The 20,113-nt window shown below is 35.6% G+C and overlaps 2 protein-coding genes across 2 annotated transcripts; both read right to left on the bottom strand.

Annotated features, from left to right (window-relative positions):
- Window positions 1-1,198: 1,198 nt before the first annotated feature.
- On the bottom strand, window positions 1,199-5,896 carry vat1l (vesicle amine transport 1-like). Its single transcript, NM_001114560.1, is given in 3 exon segments — window positions 1,199-1,741; window positions 4,826-4,955; window positions 5,673-5,896. Coding segments are annotated over 3 exon segments (573 nt in total). The 5' UTR covers window positions 5,882-5,896; the 3' UTR covers window positions 1,199-1,507.
- A 3,232-nt stretch (window positions 5,897-9,128) lies between these two features.
- bola3 (bolA family member 3) lies at window positions 9,129-18,751 on the bottom strand. The gene is made up of 4 exons (NM_001003525.3): window positions 18,556-18,751; window positions 18,270-18,399; window positions 16,166-16,254; window positions 9,129-9,610 (listed from the first exon to the last, which is right to left on the bottom strand). Exons 1-4 carry the CDS (start codon window positions 18,583-18,585, stop codon window positions 9,545-9,547), a joined length of 315 nt encoding a protein of 104 aa, NP_001003525.1. The 5' UTR covers window positions 18,586-18,751; the 3' UTR covers window positions 9,129-9,544.
- Window positions 18,752-20,113: the final 1,362 nt, after the last annotated feature.

Raw genomic sequence — 20,113 nt, 5'->3', positions numbered from 1 at the left:
AGCAGGATAGCGCTTCTCATACTTCAGCCTCCACATCAAAGATCCTGAAAGCAAAGAAGGTCAAGGTGCTCCAGGACTGGCCAGACCAGTCACCAGACATGAACATTATTGAGCATGTCTGTGGTGAGATGAAAGAGGAGGCATTGAAGATGAATCCAAAGAATCTTGATGAACTCTGGGAGTCCTGCAAGAACGCTTTCTTTGCCATTTCAGATAACTTTACTAATAAGTGATTTGAGTCATTGCAGAGATGTATGGATGCAGTCCTCCTAGCTCATGGGAGTCATAAACAATATTCATTATTTTTCCACTGCACCATGACTTTAGTGACAAGACTTTTGTTAAAGCAAAGTCAGACTTTACTTTCTTAATCAAATAATAAAACATCAAGGCATGATCATATTTTATTTTGGTAAAATACGCATAATCAATCATATAAGCCACCTCCGATACCAAATGATCAACTAGAAATCAAGTTATAATTTGTTGTTCCTAAAACTTGAATAGGCGACAAGAATTTTGTCAGGTAGTGTACATTTTTTTGTAGTAATGTAATGAACCTGAATCAATTATTCCACTTATATTACAAATTCTACACCTAAAGACACTGTTCTGGTGTGTATTTCAAGACATTTGTCTGTTTTTTTTACCCTCAAAACTTCTCCTGTGTGTAGAATTAGTTTCCTACACATCTCATAAAAACATATTTGATTTTATTTCTGACAAAGAAATCAGGCTGTGTAATCACTCAAAGCAAATATGGAAGAGTTTAAACCTGCCTGAAACTACTTTATCTGTGTGTTAAATGTTAATTAAACAACTTAGAATGTTCATCAGCCAATTAAAACCAAGCATTCACTCAGCCCAGAGTATAATTGTAAAAATACACTCCATGTATTCCTCTCAAAAACAGAATTAGCACACACACACACACAAAAAAAAAACATGGGAGCGTAGCGAAATGAATATCTTTGCACAAGCTCTGCAATGGACCAGCATCACGTCGACAGATGAGGTAATTAACATTACACTGTTATGACAGGTTGATTATATTGACCGTAAATGCCCTGAGAAGTGGACTCCACAGGAAATAATTCCAATTCCAAGGGCACTTATGGTCGAATTACTGTGATGGGTAATAAAAACAGTAATTGAGAAATGCTGCAGCACAAAATAACTCCTACACCACAATATTACAAACTGTATCAAGCAGTTATTTATTGTTACACAATGCCACATCTTTTAGATAGACACTGATTACCATAGTACTTCTTCATTTACTATGGATGTCAGAGGTTTACCATTTCCTTTGTGTTCAATGCAGTAAAGATACTCACTTCAGGGTGAGTAAACCATGAGTAAATATATTTTTTCCATGCATGAGCTATGAACTCCTACATAGCCCTTTTAGGTCAGAGAGCGAAACAGCAGTATGGGATCTGTAAGTCTGTACTTAACTGCAAGTTTAATCTCTGCTACTTCAAAGTTTCTTTGCTAACTCTATCGCTCAAGGCAACAGACTTACCACCCCACCTCCTGCTGAGTGCACTAATACAGACATCCCCTCCCGGAGATTGGCCACTTCAAACAGCATCATGTAGGCAGCCACAAAGTTCAATGAGAAGGCAGCCGCCTCTGGGAATGTCATGTCGTCTGGGATCTTAAACACGAAATCTAGCGGTGAGCATACGACCTCTGCCCAGGCATTGTAGTTTACAAAGGCCATCACTCTATCGCCGATCTGAAAATACAAAATAAAAAAAACATTGGGTGATTGGGTGATTATGTTCGAAAACAAATGTGTTATCCTGGTTGGAAGTTTCCTCACATTCTAATAGCAATCATTAAGTGGTCCAAATGTATTTATTCATTCAATCATTTTCCTACGCCTTAGTCCCTTATTTACCAGAGGTCACCACAGCGTAATGAACCACCAACTATTTCAGTATATGTTTTATGCAGTGGATGGCCTTCTAGCGGCAACCCAGTACTGGGAAACACACATACACTCCCATAAACAACACAAACACACACACACTCATACACTTCGGCTACTTTAGTTCCACTAATTCACCTAAACTACTGAATGTCTTTGGACTGTGGGGAAACCCTGAGGAAACCCACGCAAACACTGGGAGAACATGCAAACTCCACACAGAAATGTCAACTGACCCAGCTGGGACTCAAACAAGCGACCTTTTTGCTAACAGTTCATCTGTGTGTGCTATTCAAAAGTTTCCTTTTCAGCCAACGAGTGCAGACAGCAGTCTAAAAACAACATCAATACACGTCGATATTGTGATGTTTGCTATTACTGTATCAATTTCCAAACTAACCGTTTCAGAAAGTATTTTCATCCAAGATCCATCATCTAATGTAATGTGTATTTATATAGTGCATTTATCATGTATGGCCATACAGATCCACAATGCATACATATGCCCATCAGATCCACAATATTTGACGCTCATAAATTATTATTAAGTCCTTGTGCTGCACGTATTAGGAGGCTTCCTGAAGGTTTAGCTGAAGAATTGATTAATAAATCCATATGAAACAGTCCCTTAAAAGTGACGTTGCGTCTTCAGTTTCGGGCTCAGGCACACTACAAGCATATCGCGTCACGGCCCAAGTAAACCGCGCTCTGCCACACGTCTTCCAACCAGGCAAGGAATGGCCAACTGAACTGCGCCTGAGTCCAATTCAGAGCACTCACACTTCTCAAACGATGCAGGAAACAAGGCACGGTTCAGATACCATAGTGTGAGTGCGCCCTGACAGTATAGTGTCCCCTACCCTATACTGGGGCAATAGTATAGGGCACTATACTGCAGGATGAGCGCCCCCTGCTGGCCTCACTAACACCACTTCTAACAGCAACCTTGTTTTCCCATGTGGTCTCCCATCCAGGTACTAACCAGTTTCAGTCTTGCTTAGCTTCAGTGAGTAACTGGTCTTGGGTTGCAGAGTGATATGGCTATTTTTCAAGAAAAATGTTTAATTGCATAATCTTTATCCGAATCGACATGAAATTCCTTTCCTTTTTTGCTGTTCCCACCAAATTGGAAGTACCAAAAAAAACCTCTGTGAAATTGGCACCCCATAAAAATAAAGAATCCACAAAACTATGCCATTCTTTTGTGCTGCAACTGTGCTGATTTGTGCCGCAAAAACAAACGTTTGTGCTGCTTTGGGGTCAGAAATATCAAGCATTATTTTCACTTTCCACCCCATGTAGCTCAAATCAACCAGGCACAAATGAATGACATCAGTTTTGTGCGATTTAGAAGGAATAAAGGGGTGGAGAATGACTTCGCAGCTCCTGAAATATTTTGATTAGGCAATATCTAAACAATAACAATAGCTGCAGTGTTTATTTTAACGGCACAAACGAATGAAACCAGTTTTGTGCGATTTAGAAAACCTGGTGTGAAGAGTGACATCACAGCTCCCGAAATATTTTGGGTAAATCTAAACAACGAAAATAGATATAAAATGTGTGTGTTTTAACGACACAAACCAGTACAAATCGAGCACAAACTTTGCTGATTTGGAGCGATGTATGCAAAATGGGGTGGAATGTGACCTCACACAGTCAAAAAAAAGCTTAATATCTCAGACCCCAAACTAGCACAAACGATCGTTTTTGCAGCACAAATCAGCACAAGGTTCGCTGGTTCGAATCTCGGCTCAGTTGGCGTTTCTGTGTGGAGTTTGCATGTTTTCCCTGCCTTCGCATGGGTTTCCTCCGGGTGCTCCAGTTTCCCTCACAGTCCAAAGACATGCGGTACAGGTGAATTGGGTAGGCTAAATTGTCCATAGTGTATGAGTGTGTGTGTGTGTGTGAATGTTTCCCAGAGATGGGTTGCAGCTGGAAGGGCATCTGCTGCGTAAAAATGTACTGAATGAGTTGGTGGTTCATTCCGCTGTGGCGATCCCGGATTAATAAAGGGACTAAGTCGACAAGAAAATGACATGACAAATCAGCACAAACGAATGGCATAGTTTTGGGGATTATTAATTTTTATGGGGTGGCAACTTCATGCAGATCCAAGAAAAGTTTGTATAAACAAAACTTTTGGTCTGAACATTACAATAAACTGTCCAACCTGCCAGTCAAAATATGTAACCACATCCCTCTGTGCATCCTGTTCTCCATAAAGGATTGTGTCATTGGCACAGAGGGAGAGTTCAATTCAATTGGATTTGAGTTTACTCGGATAGATATAATCAGAAAAGTTAAAGTATTGTGTAAAGGGTTGACAGAATATAAATGTAGTTAACCTCCAGTTATGGCAAGCAAACATCAACAACCTACCATCTTTTTTAAAGTTTGAAATATACTGTAAAGTTTTCACTCAGTTGAATGTTACGTGATGTATTGTAGGCTTTCAGTACTTTTAGGCTAATGTTAGCATTTTCCAAGATCTTCTATTGCACGTTCAAGATCAAGCTTCATTAGTATTATGAGTCCCACATTAAAGTGCAAAAATGCTTATTGATTCATTTCCATATGTATCGTCAAATATTTAAGTATTTTAACACTCAGTTTTATATGAAAAATAAAAGAAGTCAATACTGGAGCATTATTAAAGCATTAATCTGCCCTTTTTGACTTCATCTTGAACATAATTGTTTCTACATATTAGTGCTTATCCTTTTGGATTTTGGATTCAGAGTGTGTTTTTGATTAGTTTTGCTGTATTTTGTTTAGTGTATGTGCAAATGCATTGCTCGTTTAATAATTTTTCAGTGAATCCTGCTGAGTTGGAGAAAATATTGTTGGAAGAAAATAACCGTAACAAAAAAACATTTATGAACATACCTCGAAGCCTTTGGTGTTCTCTCCCACAGACTCCACAATCCCAGAACACTCAAATCCAGGCACAAGAGGTGTCTTTGGAGGATTATCAATATTTCCTTGACGTACCATTAGATCAAGAAAGTTCAATCCACTGTAAAATTAAATCCCAAGATAATGAAGTTTAATTCCAGTTTGTTTCAACCATAAACAGCAGAAAGACATATGATGTATCATTTATTATAATTGTATTTTTAAATGTATTGTTTATTATGAAGAATGCACTTTATTTTATGTACAATTCACACCATTAACTAGGATTTTTAGCTCAATAAATATTAATAAGCTGTTTATTTATAGTTAGTAATGTAGTAGATGGGTTTAGGTATTGGGTAGGATTAGGAAAGTAGAATAAGATCATACTTTATACGTGCTAATAAACAGTTAATACATAATAGTAACAAGCCAGTGTTAAATGGTGTGAATTGTTACTTAAACCGAAGTGTTACCAATACAACTATATTTTATTGATTATAATGTTTCATTCCTCCCACAGTAATACACAAACGATTAAATGTCCCAAGAGCAGTCATGCACGTCTGAACCAAATGAGGTGCGAAGATCAGCTGGAGAACAAAACGGTTCACTAATGTGTATCATTGAAAACATAAAAAGTGTAATATTTTAACATTTAATTGTTTTAAATGCAAAATAAAATCACTAGTGTGTGTGTGGAAAGGAGGAGAAAGCACCTGCTCCTCGGGCTGCAACATGTTGCTGCTGCTGCCAGTCGCTCGAAGTCTCAGATGTGCCATTATTACGCAAGCTGAATTTAACACACAAAAACAGAACACAACCTGAACATATTTACCATGCTTTCACGCGAATTTTGACTTCTCCTTCTTGTGGCTCTGGCATTGGTTTCTTGGTGACTTTGAGTTTGTTTAGTCCACCAAAGCCCGTCAAAACCACAGCCCGCATTTCTTTTGAATCTACCACCGCAGAGACGGGATTCTCCGGCTCCTTCTGGTCTATCATTTGCTCGGTCTCTTCGGCGATCTCCGTGCCCTCCTTTGCCATGTCTGAAGACGATGTGAACAGCCTAACGGTCTGCCGAAAGCCTCCCGGAGACTGCGCTCTCTCTGCTGCTCCTGCCGCACCATCCGCTGCTGATATTCGAATCTTCAGCGAATCATTCGTTTGAACCGGTCATTCGAATCGATTCGTACTGAATTGTAAATCACTGAACTTGTAAATCACACACCGCAAGACTCCATCCTCAGTAAAATTATAAAACATAATTGCTTTCCTAAATAAATACGCACCTAAAAGTAATTGTGTGGTACATTTTTCTTTGCTAGACACTTTAAAAAGGCTGAATTATTGATCCAGGTCACAAAGAAATGGGTTTTATACGTAAACACAATGACGACAACGCAACTTCTTCAGCGAATCATTTGTTTAAACCGGTCAATCAAATCGATTTGGAGAGATGTGTAAATCACTGGACATGTAAAGCAAACACCAAGACTTCCATCCTCAGAAAAATTGCTAAACATTGCTTTCCTAAATAATAACGCACATAAAAAGTAATTGTGTGGTAATTTTTACTTTGATAAACTCTAAAGAAATGGCTGAATTCTTGATCAGGTCATGAAGGCATAGGAGTTTTATTCGTAAACAATGATGACAAACAATGTATAACTTCTTTAGCAAATCATTCTTTTTGAATCGGTCGTTGGAATCAATTCGTACTGAATTGTAAATCCTTCAATCTACGAAATTTAATTTTCCTAAATAATTACGCACCTAAAAAGTAATTGTGTGGTACAATTTTCTTTGGTAAACACTTTAAAATGGCTGAATTCTTGTCACCAAGGCATAGGGGTTTTATTCATAAACACAATAATGACCAACAACATATAATTTCTACAGCGAATCAATCTTTTGAACTGGTCTTTGGAATCGATTTGTACGTAATTGTAAATCCTTCAAACCTCAGTAAAAACACTGCTTTACTAAATTATTATGTACCTAAAAAGTAATTGTCTGGGGTTTTTCTTTTTGTAAACACTTTAAAATAGCTGAGTTTTAACCCAGATGCCAAAGGCATAGAGGTTTTTATTCATAAACACAATTATGACAAACAACGTAACTTCCGGTTGTGGGAATTGATTCGTACTGAATTGTAGATAACTGGACTTGTAAAGCAAACACTGCTATAGGACATCCATCCTCATTAAAAGTGCTATACACAATTGCTTTCCTAAATAATTACGCACCTAAAAAGCAATTTTGTGGTAAAATTTTTCTTTGGTTAACACTTTAAAATGGCTGAATTCTTGATCCAGGTCACAAAGACATGGGTTTTATTAGTAAACACAATGGCGACAACGTAACTTCTTCAGCGAGGACATGCAAAGCAAACACCAAGACTTCCATCCTCAGTAAAATAGCTGAACATTGCTTTCCTAAATAATTACGCACCTAAAAAGTAATTGTGTGGTACCTTTTTCTTTGGTTAATAGTTTAAAATGGCTTAATTCTTGGCTCAGTTCACGAAGGCATAAGGGTTTTATTTGTAAACACAATGATGACAAACAACGTAAAACTGCGAATCATTCTTTAGAACCGGTCATTGGAATTGATTCGTACTGAATTTTAAATCAATGGACTTGTGAAGCAAACATCGTTACAACAAGATGTCTTCAGTACAAATACTGAACGTAGTTGCTTTCCAAAATAATTACGCAGCTAAAATGTAATTGTGTGGTAAATTTTTCTTTGGTAAACACTTAAAAAAGGCTGAGTTTTTGGTTCAGGATAGGGTTGCACCAGCTGATCGTAAGTTAAACTGGAACGTAAAGTCCTCACTAGGGGCTTAAAAACGACTAGCTAGTTTGTAACTCAACTTGTTCTCACTTCGGTTGCACCACATGTTCTTAAAACAAACCGTAGTTGGTAGGTCGTAAGCTCTCCGTAAAGTCATCTGTAGTCACATTGAATGACGTTATATTTAATATAAAGTATATAAATCATTGAAATGCTTTAAAACTCTGCAACAAATGCATCTGTATATAACTGTCCAATAAAAAAGATATTCTAAATCATATTTTTATAGTACATTACATTACAATCAGTCACTTTAACAGATGACACGCACACACCTGCATCGCGAGCTGTGAATGCACGTGAAAAACGAATTTATCAAAACATTAAACTTGATTTTTTTTTTAAATATTCAACAAATGAAAAAGAAAAGAGCAGGGAGAAAAACCCAGTCATGAAGAAATTCCCATTTTAATTGGTGGACACAATTAACACAAAACACTCCTTGAAAGAAAATTAAACTCTTCTTTCGCAAACCGAAACAAACGCGAGGTTTGGGAGGAAATTAAGGCTGACTAAAGGGAGACCATGCTTCATTGTAACCGCAAGCTCCTCAAACTAATCTCGCTGTCATGTCTTTTCTAGCATTATAATTGGTGGTGGTGTGGGTGGGGGGTAGGCATAAATATTTAGCTGGAACGTAGCATTACGTTGAAACTAAGTTCAATGGTGCAACACAAAAACAGTTAGTAATGTGTAAGTTGTAACGTTGTGTCCTTTTAAATCACAACTAGATTACATTTTAACTTACACACTGCTGGTGCAACAGGCTCTGGGTCATGAAGACATATGTATGGGATTTATTCGGAAACACAATGATGACAAACAACGTATAACTAAACGTTTCGCATCAATGCAAAAAACAAAATGGGCACTTCTGGGAAATTTGAAATCATTCTGAACCACAACAAGCATTACCAATCACTAGTATAGCGAGAAAATATTTTCTGTTTTTGTATTAAATTGGGAATAAAATTCATCAGAATGACGTAAATAAATGAATCCACTATAGCAGTACTGCAGTCGAATATACTATTTTCAGTCACAAGCAGCTTCGAATAAAACTAACGCTCCATTCACACGGGGCTTCAGCTTCAACGCTTTACTGAAGGCGTGTCTGAAGCTGGGGTTGCCGCGATCGTCATAGCAGCGTCAGCCAATAAAATTCCGTCAGCAATAGGCCACTGTCTATCTGGTGTATTTGCATACAGCATTCTGATTGGCTGACGCTTCTGTTGGCGCTTGAAAAGTTGAACTAGTCCCAACTTTTGCAGCGAGCAATGCCTCTAAAGCGGCGCCGACATATCCACAATGAAGTTCGGCAATGCCTGATGTCACCCATTCAAAGTGAATGGGAAGCGTTGATGCTGAAGCCCCGTGTGAATGGGGCGTGATGTGTTATCTTTTCATAAAATACAACCAACATCAGGCCACAAAATTGTCAGGTAAAGGTGATATAATTTAATGTATCGACAGAACAGACAAACATCTCTCAAAAATCTACTTCAAGTGTGATTTTATACGAAGAGTGGGACCATTAGACTACTGAAATATGATCAACAATTCAAATCATCCACAACATGCCTTCTACATTCTCATTCACATTTTTTTTTTTTTGCACACTAGCAAAAACAATTTCAAAACATTCTTTCATCTTGTGCGTACGACAGCATTCATTTTGAGTAACTGTACAGCTCCTATTTATAAAATCTACAAAGTACATCCCAGCCACTCTCAGAACTTTGCATATAATTGACTTTAAAAGGGAAAGACAGACAGGTTGAGGTGTGTGTGATACTACATTGCGGTGAGACGGCAGACTGAGGCGATGTGAGAATGACCCCCGAGCAGTTTCTACTTTCGAGGAACATCGGTGAATATGCGCAGACCATGCATGGCTTTAATTTCATCTTTAAGAGCCTGTTGAAGAACAAACCTCAGATTAGAATTTACATCGAATAACATGAAATGGATACTTGTAATAAATTAGTCAAAAAGATTTCCATTCTCTGTATGCGAATTACTCAATTACACAGGATCCAGGATTGAGGCTCTCATCCCAGAGCTGCTGTCATAGCAACAGGCCTGTAAAATGAAACCTGCATGGACGCAGGCTTATTTTATGTAAACAAAATGAGATCGCCAATTTGTAAGTGAAGGTGTTACTAAAAGTCTGTCTCGTTGACTTCCAAAAGCACCATAGGGTAAAAAAAAATAATTTAAATAATGTAATTTAATTTTTTATAATTTTTTTTTATAATTTGAAAATTTATTTGTGATTAAACATATCATAATTTTACTTTGCCAAATTATTTCACTTTCAATTATATATATATATATATATATATATATATATATATATATATATATATATATATATAGTTATATTTATATATCTCTTATTAAAAATGTATTTAGCTTTTTTCCATCAAAGTGAATCCTTGTCATGCCTCTGCAATCCCTTTCTTCTACATTCTGAAGATTAAACTCTTTAAATTTGAAGTTCAGCTAATCTTCTTTCCATTATTGACTGATTAGCAGGGCTCGACTATGGAAGCCTGTTCCCGACACTGAATAATAAAAAATTAAATTCAATTTAAAAAGTTAAATTCAAATTAAAAAGTCAAAATTCAAAATTTCAGGTTATAAAGTTACAATTTCAGGTAATAAAAGTAAGAATTCTGAGTTGTAAAGTCGCATTTCCGAGATAAAGTCAGAACTTTGGATTATAAAGACAGAAGTCAGGGTTATAAAGTCAGAATTTCAAGTTAAAAGTCAGACTTCCGATATAGAAAGTAAGAATTCTAGGTTATAAAGTCAAAATTTCGAGTTATAAAATTAGAATTTCAGGTTGTAAAGTCAGAATTTCAGGTTGTTAAGTCCGAATTTCAGGTTGTAAAGTATAAAATAAGAGTTGTAAAGTCAGAATTTCAGGTTTTAAAGTCAGAATTTTAGGTTATAAACTCAGAATTTCAGGTTGTAAAGTCAGAATGTCAGTTGTAAAATCAGAATTTCGGGTTGTAAAGTCAGAATTCTGAGTTATAAAGACAGAATTTTGAGCTATAAAGTCAAAAGTTCAGGTTATAAAGTCAGAATTTTGGGTTATGAAGTCTGAATTCTGAGTTTTAAAGTTAGAATTTCAGGATGTAAAGTCCAAATTACGAGTTGTAAAGTCAGAATATTAGGTTATAAAGTCAGAATTTCAGGTTATAAAGTCAGAATTTCAGGTTATAATATTTAATATTTATGACTTCAACTGCACACTTTATCCAATCATATTGCCAAAAAATAAATATAAATAGCTGAATAAATATATATATTTACACATGTTTATAAGAGTAAATAAGCAGACTTATGATGCCGATTAAATAGTTTGCATTAAGCAGTTGAACAGGTGTTCCTAATAAAGTGGCCACTGTGAGTACATTTCATTTCAGAATTAACCTCTTAGGGCTTGAGTGTCCACATACGTGTACAGCACATTTTAACTCTTAAGTGGTTATTTAAAATACACTGAATGCTTTATATTTTTTTAAAGACATACAGTGTCATCCTGCAACTGTTTTGCAGCATATGAAATGTCCCAAAGCCTATTTTTAGCTGTCCAAAATTGGAAAAAAAATTGTTTTTACTCTCTAATAGTCAAAGCAAGTTAAAAAAAATGCTATGTTATATTTGAATTAAAAAACATTCAGGAAAAAGTGTTTTAATGTAAATTCGGACCACAGGTTCACATATATGGACATACTTTTTCTCTAAAAGCACATCATATCAAAAGATGATACTTAGATTTTTATTCTAATTAGGTTCTAATAAGCCCAAATAGCAAAAAGAAATAAAAAAAATGCATGTAAAAAAAAAAACACCTTAGGCCTTAAGAGGTTAAAATAACTTAAACTTCTCTACTTTTTTGCTATTTAATAAATCAAAAATAAAGAAAGAAAGAGAAGAAAAATACAACTTTCTTATATTCCAGATTCACTAGACTCAAAGCAGTTTTTTTATTTAATTCAGATGGTTTGACCTACAGTTAAGAAAACAAAAAATAAAGAAATCAGCATCTCAAAAAGGCAAAATGTTAAATTTTGAGCTTGATTTTTGGTCTATAACCTCAGAGTAGCTCCTGCTAGTTTAAAACATGCAACCACAATTATGAAGTAGACGACTTAGTACTGACTTGACAGTTGTCCAGAAAACGATCATGGACACTTTCCACAAGGACCGTAATCCATAGAAGGTCATCACTGAAAGGCTTGGAGAGGCACACAATCCAAGTGGTTTAAAGTCCAGTGTAAAGTTTCTACAGTCTTTGAAGATCTGGGGTGCCATGTCATCTGCTGGTACTGGTCCTCTCTGCTTTATAATGTCCAAAGTGAGCATAGCGTCTACCAGACATTTTAGAGCACTTCATGATTTGTTCTGCTGACAAGCTTTTTGGAAATGCTGATTTCTTTTTGCAGCAGGATTTAGCACCTGCCCACAGTGCCAAAACTACTTCTAACTGGTTTGCTGAACAATATATTACTGCGCTTGATTTGTCAGCCAACTCAACTGAGCTGAATCCCACAGAGAATCAACAGTACAGTTTGAGGTATTATCAAGAAAAAGATTACAAAGAACAAAAACATCTGACTAGACAATTCATTCATTTTCCTTCGGCATAGTCCCTTATTTATCAGGGGTCGCCACAGCAGAATGAACCACCAACTATTCTGGTATATGTTTTAATCCAGGTAGTGGCAGATTTAGGCATGGGCAAATATGGGCGATCGCCCATGGCAGCACGGGGAAAAGAAAAAAATAAAGAAAAAACATGCCTCGGTAAAAATCATATGTGCCTCAGTATGCTTTGAGATATGATTTATTTTATGCAAGTGTATTAATCCCAAGAGTGGAAGGATAATTCCAAAATGAAGACGGTAGGAGCCATTCATATTTGGCGTCTGTTGTGAGCGCGAGTTTTTCTCTATGTGCAACAAAAACAAAGTTGGTGCAAGCAAACTGACGCATGCGCAGAGAACCATTCCTGCTCACTTCACACACGTTGCTCCTGATCCCAGTGTGAATCCCAGCTGTTTACATGCACGCCTATAAAAAACGCGCTGCTCATGCTCATACTTTATGACACCAGATGTCGGCATGGAGCGAGTTTTGCTAGTTGACAAAACTGAAGCTTGAATAATATGATGATAACCTTATTTTGACTAAGCATGGCTATGAAGCAGAAAGAAGGGTTAAAGAGTCAGGGAAGTAAGACTATATTAATTCTCTGCCTTGAGTTGAGTCTAAGATGAACAGATAATTCTATAAGACATATATATTTTTTGTATTTTATAGAATTGTCAAAATTAATATCCATGCAAAAGATTTCTCAGTTGATCTAAGCATATCACTCCAGTTTTGTCTTTATATTGGTTTCCAGTTACATTTAGGATTGATTTCTGCTATTTATTTAGAATAATAATTGTATAACAACAACAGTTATAATAATAATAATAATTTTATTTATAATAAATATTAATATTTTTAATAATTCCACTTCTAATTTTGTCCATATTTGACCCAAAGTTGGGGTAAAACAACAAACTTTTTTAAAGAAGGTACATGTTTAATGGTCGCTTTTTATATTAATTAGATGTAACCTTACATGGGTGTGTTGTATATGGGGTGGTTCGCCCAGGGTGCTATTCAAGCTAGAACCGCCACTGCTTCCAGCCACAACCCAATACTGGGAAACACCCATACACTCTCGCCTTTATGCACACACACATACACTATGGCCAAGTTTTGCTTACCCAATTCACTTATAGCGTATATCTTTGGGCTGTGGGGGAAACCGCAGCACACGGAGGAAACCCATGTGAACACGGGGAGAACTAGCAAACTCCACACAGAAAAGCCAACTGACCCAGCCTGGGTCTCGAATCAGCGACCTTCTTGCTGTGAGGCGAGCGTGCTAACTACTGCACCACTGCGTCACCTTTATTATTATTATTATAATTATAATTATTATTAGTAGTAGTATTGGTGTGTGTTTGATGGTATAAAGAATGTAATACGTGAAATTACTATTATTTACTATTATTTATTATTTATTATTATTATGAATAAACTATTTTAAGAATTTAACTAGAAAAAAAAATGGGCGAGGCAGTGGCGCAGTAGGTAGTGCTGTCGCCTCACAGCAAGAAGGTCGCTGGTTCGAGCCTCAGCTGAGTTGGCGTTTCTGTGTGGAGTTTGCATGTTCTCCCTGCCTTCACGTGGGTTTCCTCCGGGTGCTCTGGTTTCCCCCACAGTCCAAAGACCTGCGGTACAAGTGAATAGGGTAGGCTAAATTGTCCGTAGTGTAAGAGTGTGTGTATGAATGTGTGTGTGTGTGTGGATGTTTCCCAGATATGGGTTGCAGCTGGAAGGGCATCCGCTGCGTAAAAACTTGCTGGATAAGTTGGCGGTTCATTCCGCTGTGGCGACCCCGGATTAATAAAGGAACTAAGCCGACAAGAAAATAAATGAATGAATGAACAGAAAAATGTTAAAATGTAAAGAAAATGTAAAAAAAAACAAAAAAAACAGTGCTAACCGCTGAGCCACCGTGCCACCCTTGACTAAACAATACATATGGCAATTTTCAAAGCAAGCTGGGCTTCAATAAATGCCTCAGCAGTCCCAAAGACTAGATGCCATCCTGCATTGAAGGAGTTGAGTAAATTGATTAAATAGTTGAACATTCTTTGTAAGTCTTCAGTTTTGTCTGATCTTCAAGAAAATATTCCAATATTTTATTATTGAGATACTGAATTTTTAGTTTTCCTCAACTGCAGGTTTTAAAAATCAGAATATTAAGCGATAGCATTTTAAATATTTCTACTTTTAAAAAATTAATAATTAAAGTTATCCCACAGGACCCCATGAGTGGAAAAAGCTAATAGGCACAGTGGCCCCCCGTGCTGTAACACGCTGCAAGTTAAAAAAAATAAATAAATAATAAACAAAAAACACTTGCAAATAGAAAAAGGCTAAAAAATCAAAAAAACATCTTCAGCATTTGACAACACTACACTGCAAATAGGACAGACCATAACTGAAAAGATCCCAAAACATTATGAACCCACCAGCTGCTTCCTGTTTAGAGTCAGCTGTAATATATACAGACAACAATGAACCATACAACCATGATGTTAAAATAAACAAAAAACTCACCTGTCTCAACAACACCGCTCACTGGAACAGGAAGCAGACTGGTTCATCACATTTTGGGGTCCCTAAACACATTTCTGTTGTTCTCTGTGCTATTTGCAGTGGGTTTCTGTATTTGCATGTGCTGTAAGAATTTGCAGGTGCACTTGTGTTGGCAAACTTGAGATATTTTCTCAATTTGTTACTGTTTTTCTATTAGTGTGTGTTTTTGCAGTAACTTGCAGCGCATTTGAGTTCTCTCGGCCACCATTATTAATAGTGTGCTGTAATTGTGGAGAAGTGGGGGACTATGATGACATAATTTGGGAATGTCCTAAAATTGAAGTGTACTGGCAGGACGTTTAAAGGAAGATTAGTAAAGTTATATGATACGTCATATCATGCATCCAGTATATATATATATATATATATATATATATATATATATATATATATATATATATATATATACATACAATTGCAATGCAACACAACCTATTTGCTCATGCACAGTGAGCAAGCTCATACACAACACACATAGTGAAATTAATGAGGAGGCATGTGGACAACACAACATCTAAATCAAGTCATTTTAGCATGTCAAAGTCACATTTATGTATATAAAATATATTTTCCAAACAACAAAATTGTGGCTATTGATAATGGCAAGTGGCTAGTAATGTTGGAAATCTACTAGCCACAGTGGCTGGTGATCAAAAAAGTTAATGTAAAGCCCTGTGTGTGTGTATATATAGATATATATATATATATATATATATATATATATATATATATATATATATATATATATATATATATATATATATATGAAAATGTGAAGGGGGCTAATAATTCTGACTTCAACTGTATATATATATATATATATATATATATAGATTTGAGAAAAATGTCTGCAGATTTGCAGTTGAAATCAGACATTTTCCAATTGGCCTAGGCATTAATCGAAACATATTTACTTGATTGTTAAAATGCTGTCAGGGCCTATGTTGTAGGTATTGTCTTTGTATTGGAGTTTATTTATGCATTTATCTACTTTTTTCCTTTTTTCCCCTTTTATTGTAATGCATTGTCTTTTTTAAGCAGTCACTGTTATTTATTTATTATAATAATTGATCTATTATTACCATTTATCTATTATTTTATTTTTGTGACTGTAAACATTCTAAGTAAATGTTATGTGTACACTATGTTTATAAAAAATTGAATTAAAACAGAGTAAAAACAAAGTGCACTGCACTATTATTCGAGTATTTTGAACCCATTTGCTTTTTTACTTACTTGATTGACTAATTGGTGTTGCTGTACTGTTCTCTTTCCTTTAAATTCATCAGACTCGATGTGTATTTCATACATTGCACCACATCCTCCTGAAATTACAAATACATTACTACAGGTCTTTAAACATAAGATCTGAAGCTTAAAGGGATAATTAACCTAAAACAAATAAATTAAAATATCAAGAGTTCAGATGCAAAAGCCAAACATCCATTTCCGCCAAAAATAAGATAACGACACTGAGTGAATGCTTTAGGCACGTAGTACATGTTCAACAAATATTTTTGCTTGAAATCATTTAAATCTCAGCATCAGCCCATTCAGAAATAACAGTTTGTTGGCAAAAGCCCCTAAATGCCACTTGCTTTTGACAGCAAAAGCCGATATATCCCGAGAACCAATCAGAAGGCGCAAATTGAATCATATGTTTTTAATGTAGCGGTGCGCTGATACGGCAGCTTTTGTGAGGAGACTGTTTTATTCTGCTTTCGATTTTAAAAGATGGAGTTTGAGGAATTGGATGAGCTTGTCCGACTGTCAGTGAGTGGCAAATGAAAACGTCCCTTACCTTAAAACTCTGTGCATTATAAGGAAAAGACAATACACTGTACAGTCAGAAGTGTAGCATGCATTCATAATGTTTTTTTTTTTGTGTAGTGACACTATTTTGAATGAGTCCGGCTAACTATACATTAAACGGCAACTCCATTTCACGAATGACAGAGTTAAGATGGCGTTCTTTTGTCCCGTATGGATGCTATGAGGATAAACAATAGACAAAGACTGTGAGTATGGAATGAATGACAGCTTTTAAAAGTGTCCCCTTTTTGACTAGTAGGCCTACCTTGTGTTCTATTTGCTATTGTAAGCTATTTTTAAAAAGATTAATTTTTTAATCTTGAAGAAGATTTATACTTCATAATAGTTATATACCTAATAAGCTTTTTATATTAATGGACAAAGCAGTTATTGATGATTTACAATGTTTTTACAAATGTTTACATTGCTCTATTTACATTAAATCTAAATCCCAAATATCAGAAATGACAACAGATTAAGATTTAATTCATATCAATTTTAATGTAATTGATTGATGCACTTACTTGACAGATTTCATTCATTCATTTTCCTTCTACTTTGTCCCTGGTTTATCAGGGGTTACCACAGCGGAATGAACCGCCACTTACTTGACAGATTTGAATATTTTTAGTTTTAGGTGTTTAATGTTTGGTAAAATAATTTTTAATTGCATCTTTAGTGATTTTTTTAACTAATTACACTGTCTTGTCCCAATAGGTGGATTTAGAGGTTCTTGCAACAAAAAAAAAAAAAAAAAAAGCAGAGGTGGATTTAGCTGGTTGACGCAAAAGAAAATCTACTTTCTTAAAAAACAAAAAAAATTGTCTAAAGTGACATTTTTGGAAAATAAATTAAATAAAAATTTAATTTACTAGCTAATAACATTATCATTAGCTATAAAATAAAACTTCTGAACCTAATTATAAAAGCCTGATAGAAAATAATGATTTACAAGAAAAGAGGTCTGCTATTTGGAGGGTTTTGCATCTGAACTCTCCATTTATTGCTTCACTATTTACTCACAGTGGTTCAAAACTTTCATGAATGCCTAACATTCTAAATAATGTTGAAAAGAGCAGCCACTGGCCTCCATATTAGTAAAAAAAACTCTACGAAAGTAATTTAGGTAAAGCTGGTTTTATATTTGAACATTCCGACTTTCTCCTTAATGATATACTTTAAGAACAGTATTCTTTGCACATTCGGAACAAGGAAATCATATTAGCCGCCAATGACTATCAAAGTACAACATCTCTTAAATGAATCATGCCGAATATTCAAAGTAACGTCACAAGTTGTCATAGCTAAAAAACGAACAAACGTAAACATATAAAACCAACTTTACCACATTATAAACGTCGACAGCTGCTTTTCCAACTTTCAGCAGTAGTCTACATATTCCTAAAACTTTTTATTCCTACAGAAGAAACTCAAACATGTATGGAACAAGTGGAAGATGAGGAAATGATGACATAACCTAAATTTTTGGGTGAACTATCCCTTTAATTCAGGGTCGGTCGAGACTCACCTGATATATCCACAACTTTAAGAGCTGTAGCTTGAGGAAACTTCTCCTTCAATACTTGTGCGATTCTCACCTCTCCGTCGGTCTGACTGGATAAAGACCTCGCGATTATATTTCTACACAGCACCTGAGGCTAAAGACACAAGGAAACATAACATAAACAGTGTATCTTATATTTAACAAGCAAACTAATCTCTCAACGCGACACATGTACTGTCATCTTGAACAAATGCTCAGCAAACAAAAACACCTCGGTCAAAATAAAGACAGATAGGATTGGTATATTTACGTTGTGTCTGATGGCTCTAAGCAGAGACATGATGGTGTCGATGGAGTTTTTAAATTCACCAAAATGTCATAAAATATATTGAGCACAAAATACACTTGACAAAGTCATGTCCTGTTCAATTCCAGCGCCTGTCTCAGGAATATGTCGTCACGATCTTCAGAAACATTTCTCTAGCGCCTCCCTGTGATCAAACTGTAAATTAATTTTGCAAATGTGAGGGATTTGAACTTTTCTCTGGATTCGAATCTTTTGACTATGTTCCCTAAAAGATTCACAGACTTCTTCTCAAAGTTACTAGAGAAGCGGTCGCATTTCAGAGTAATGTTTGTTAATGGACACACTTTATTTTAAGGCACAATTCCCGCTGTTAATATCCAAACCATTTGCCAAGATAAACTTATAATTTGCTTCTTATTAATAGTCTAGTAATTACAACTGCTATTAAATAGAAATAGGGGCAGTAGGGATGTATAAAACCATAATAAACTGCATAATAAACATATTTTTTAATAATCTTTACTTTTTGTTAGTAAAAATACTTAAACTAAAGTGTTACTTTGTTGATTAATTTATGTGGACAAAACATTTTTTTCATATATACAATTATTATTATTATAGTTATTTTGCTATTATTATTACCAAGGAACCAAAATGAAATAAAGGAAACCATCACAAAAGATTCTAATAGGTTACGAATATAATTAAACAATTACAATCATATTTTGACTTTTAAACCTGTACATTTGAATGTTTTCTAGTGTGTTTTTGGGACATATTCCATTAGAATTTATTAGTTTGAATATGCAAATAATAGATGGCAAAAATGTCCATAAAAGGTTTCCATTAAAACCCAATATAATCCCCATTATAATCAGTGCCAGATTTTGCAGGTACATTTATAAGCGAATTATCAGTTTGTAAACATTCAGGATGCGCATGCAGCGAGGTTGCAGAAAAAACCAGGAGTGCAAGCATTTACAGCGAGGGAATGTTTGTTGTTGTATTAGAGATAAGTTATATTGATTACATATAATAATTATATAATGCTTTCAGGGTATTGAAACAGCTCGTCACCCAGTGTTAAACACAGTTATTAGGCAAAATTAATGTTAAAGTGAGCGGTGTTCATCTGACAGGTCCATTTGCGGTAGCACCCTCCCAATGGATATTGGATAAGTCGAAATGGCCAAGCATCCAGCCCAAAATATACAACTATCTCATTGAAACTCGACATGGTTTTACAAGAGAGAATTTAAAGGCCTACAAGTCTTTGGATGCCAACATGTTCTGTGTGGTCATGTGCAAGAAATTATGTTCCATTACTTCCAGATTCAAAACTCTGTAGTGCAAAAAACCGAGGTTCTGCCTAGCCAAAGACAAGGAAAGAAGAAGGAGCTATACATGATGGCCTGGGTAATCATCAACAAGCAAAACAACTGCATTCTGACAGTGAACTGCACCTGCATGGCAGTGTGAACTTAAATTTTTACATTTCATTCTAAGCATTCAGTGTCTGCAGTTTAATTCACCATATTTAACGTTTTTTGCTGAAATCATA

Source organism: Danio rerio, chromosome 7, assembly GCF_049306965.1.
Source record: "Danio rerio strain Tuebingen ecotype United States chromosome 7, GRCz12tu, whole genome shotgun sequence".
Taxonomy (NCBI): domain Eukaryota; kingdom Metazoa; phylum Chordata; class Actinopteri; order Cypriniformes; family Danionidae; genus Danio; species Danio rerio.
The sequence above is the reverse complement of the archived record's forward strand: the minus strand, read 5'-3'. Positions and strand labels throughout refer to the sequence as shown.

Coding starts and splice junctions, on each gene's coding strand:
- bola3 (NM_001003525.3), bottom strand. CDS start 18,585: ATGTCTCTGCTTAGAGCCATCAGACACAAC. Junction 18,400..18,555: donor TTAGAGCCATCAGACACAAC/GTAAATATACCA, acceptor TTGTGTCTTTAG/CCTCAGGTGCTGTGTAGAAA. Junction 9,611..16,165: donor AACACCAATTAGTCAATCAA/GTAAGTAAAAAA, acceptor GTTCTTCAACAG/GCTCTTAAAGATGAAATTAA.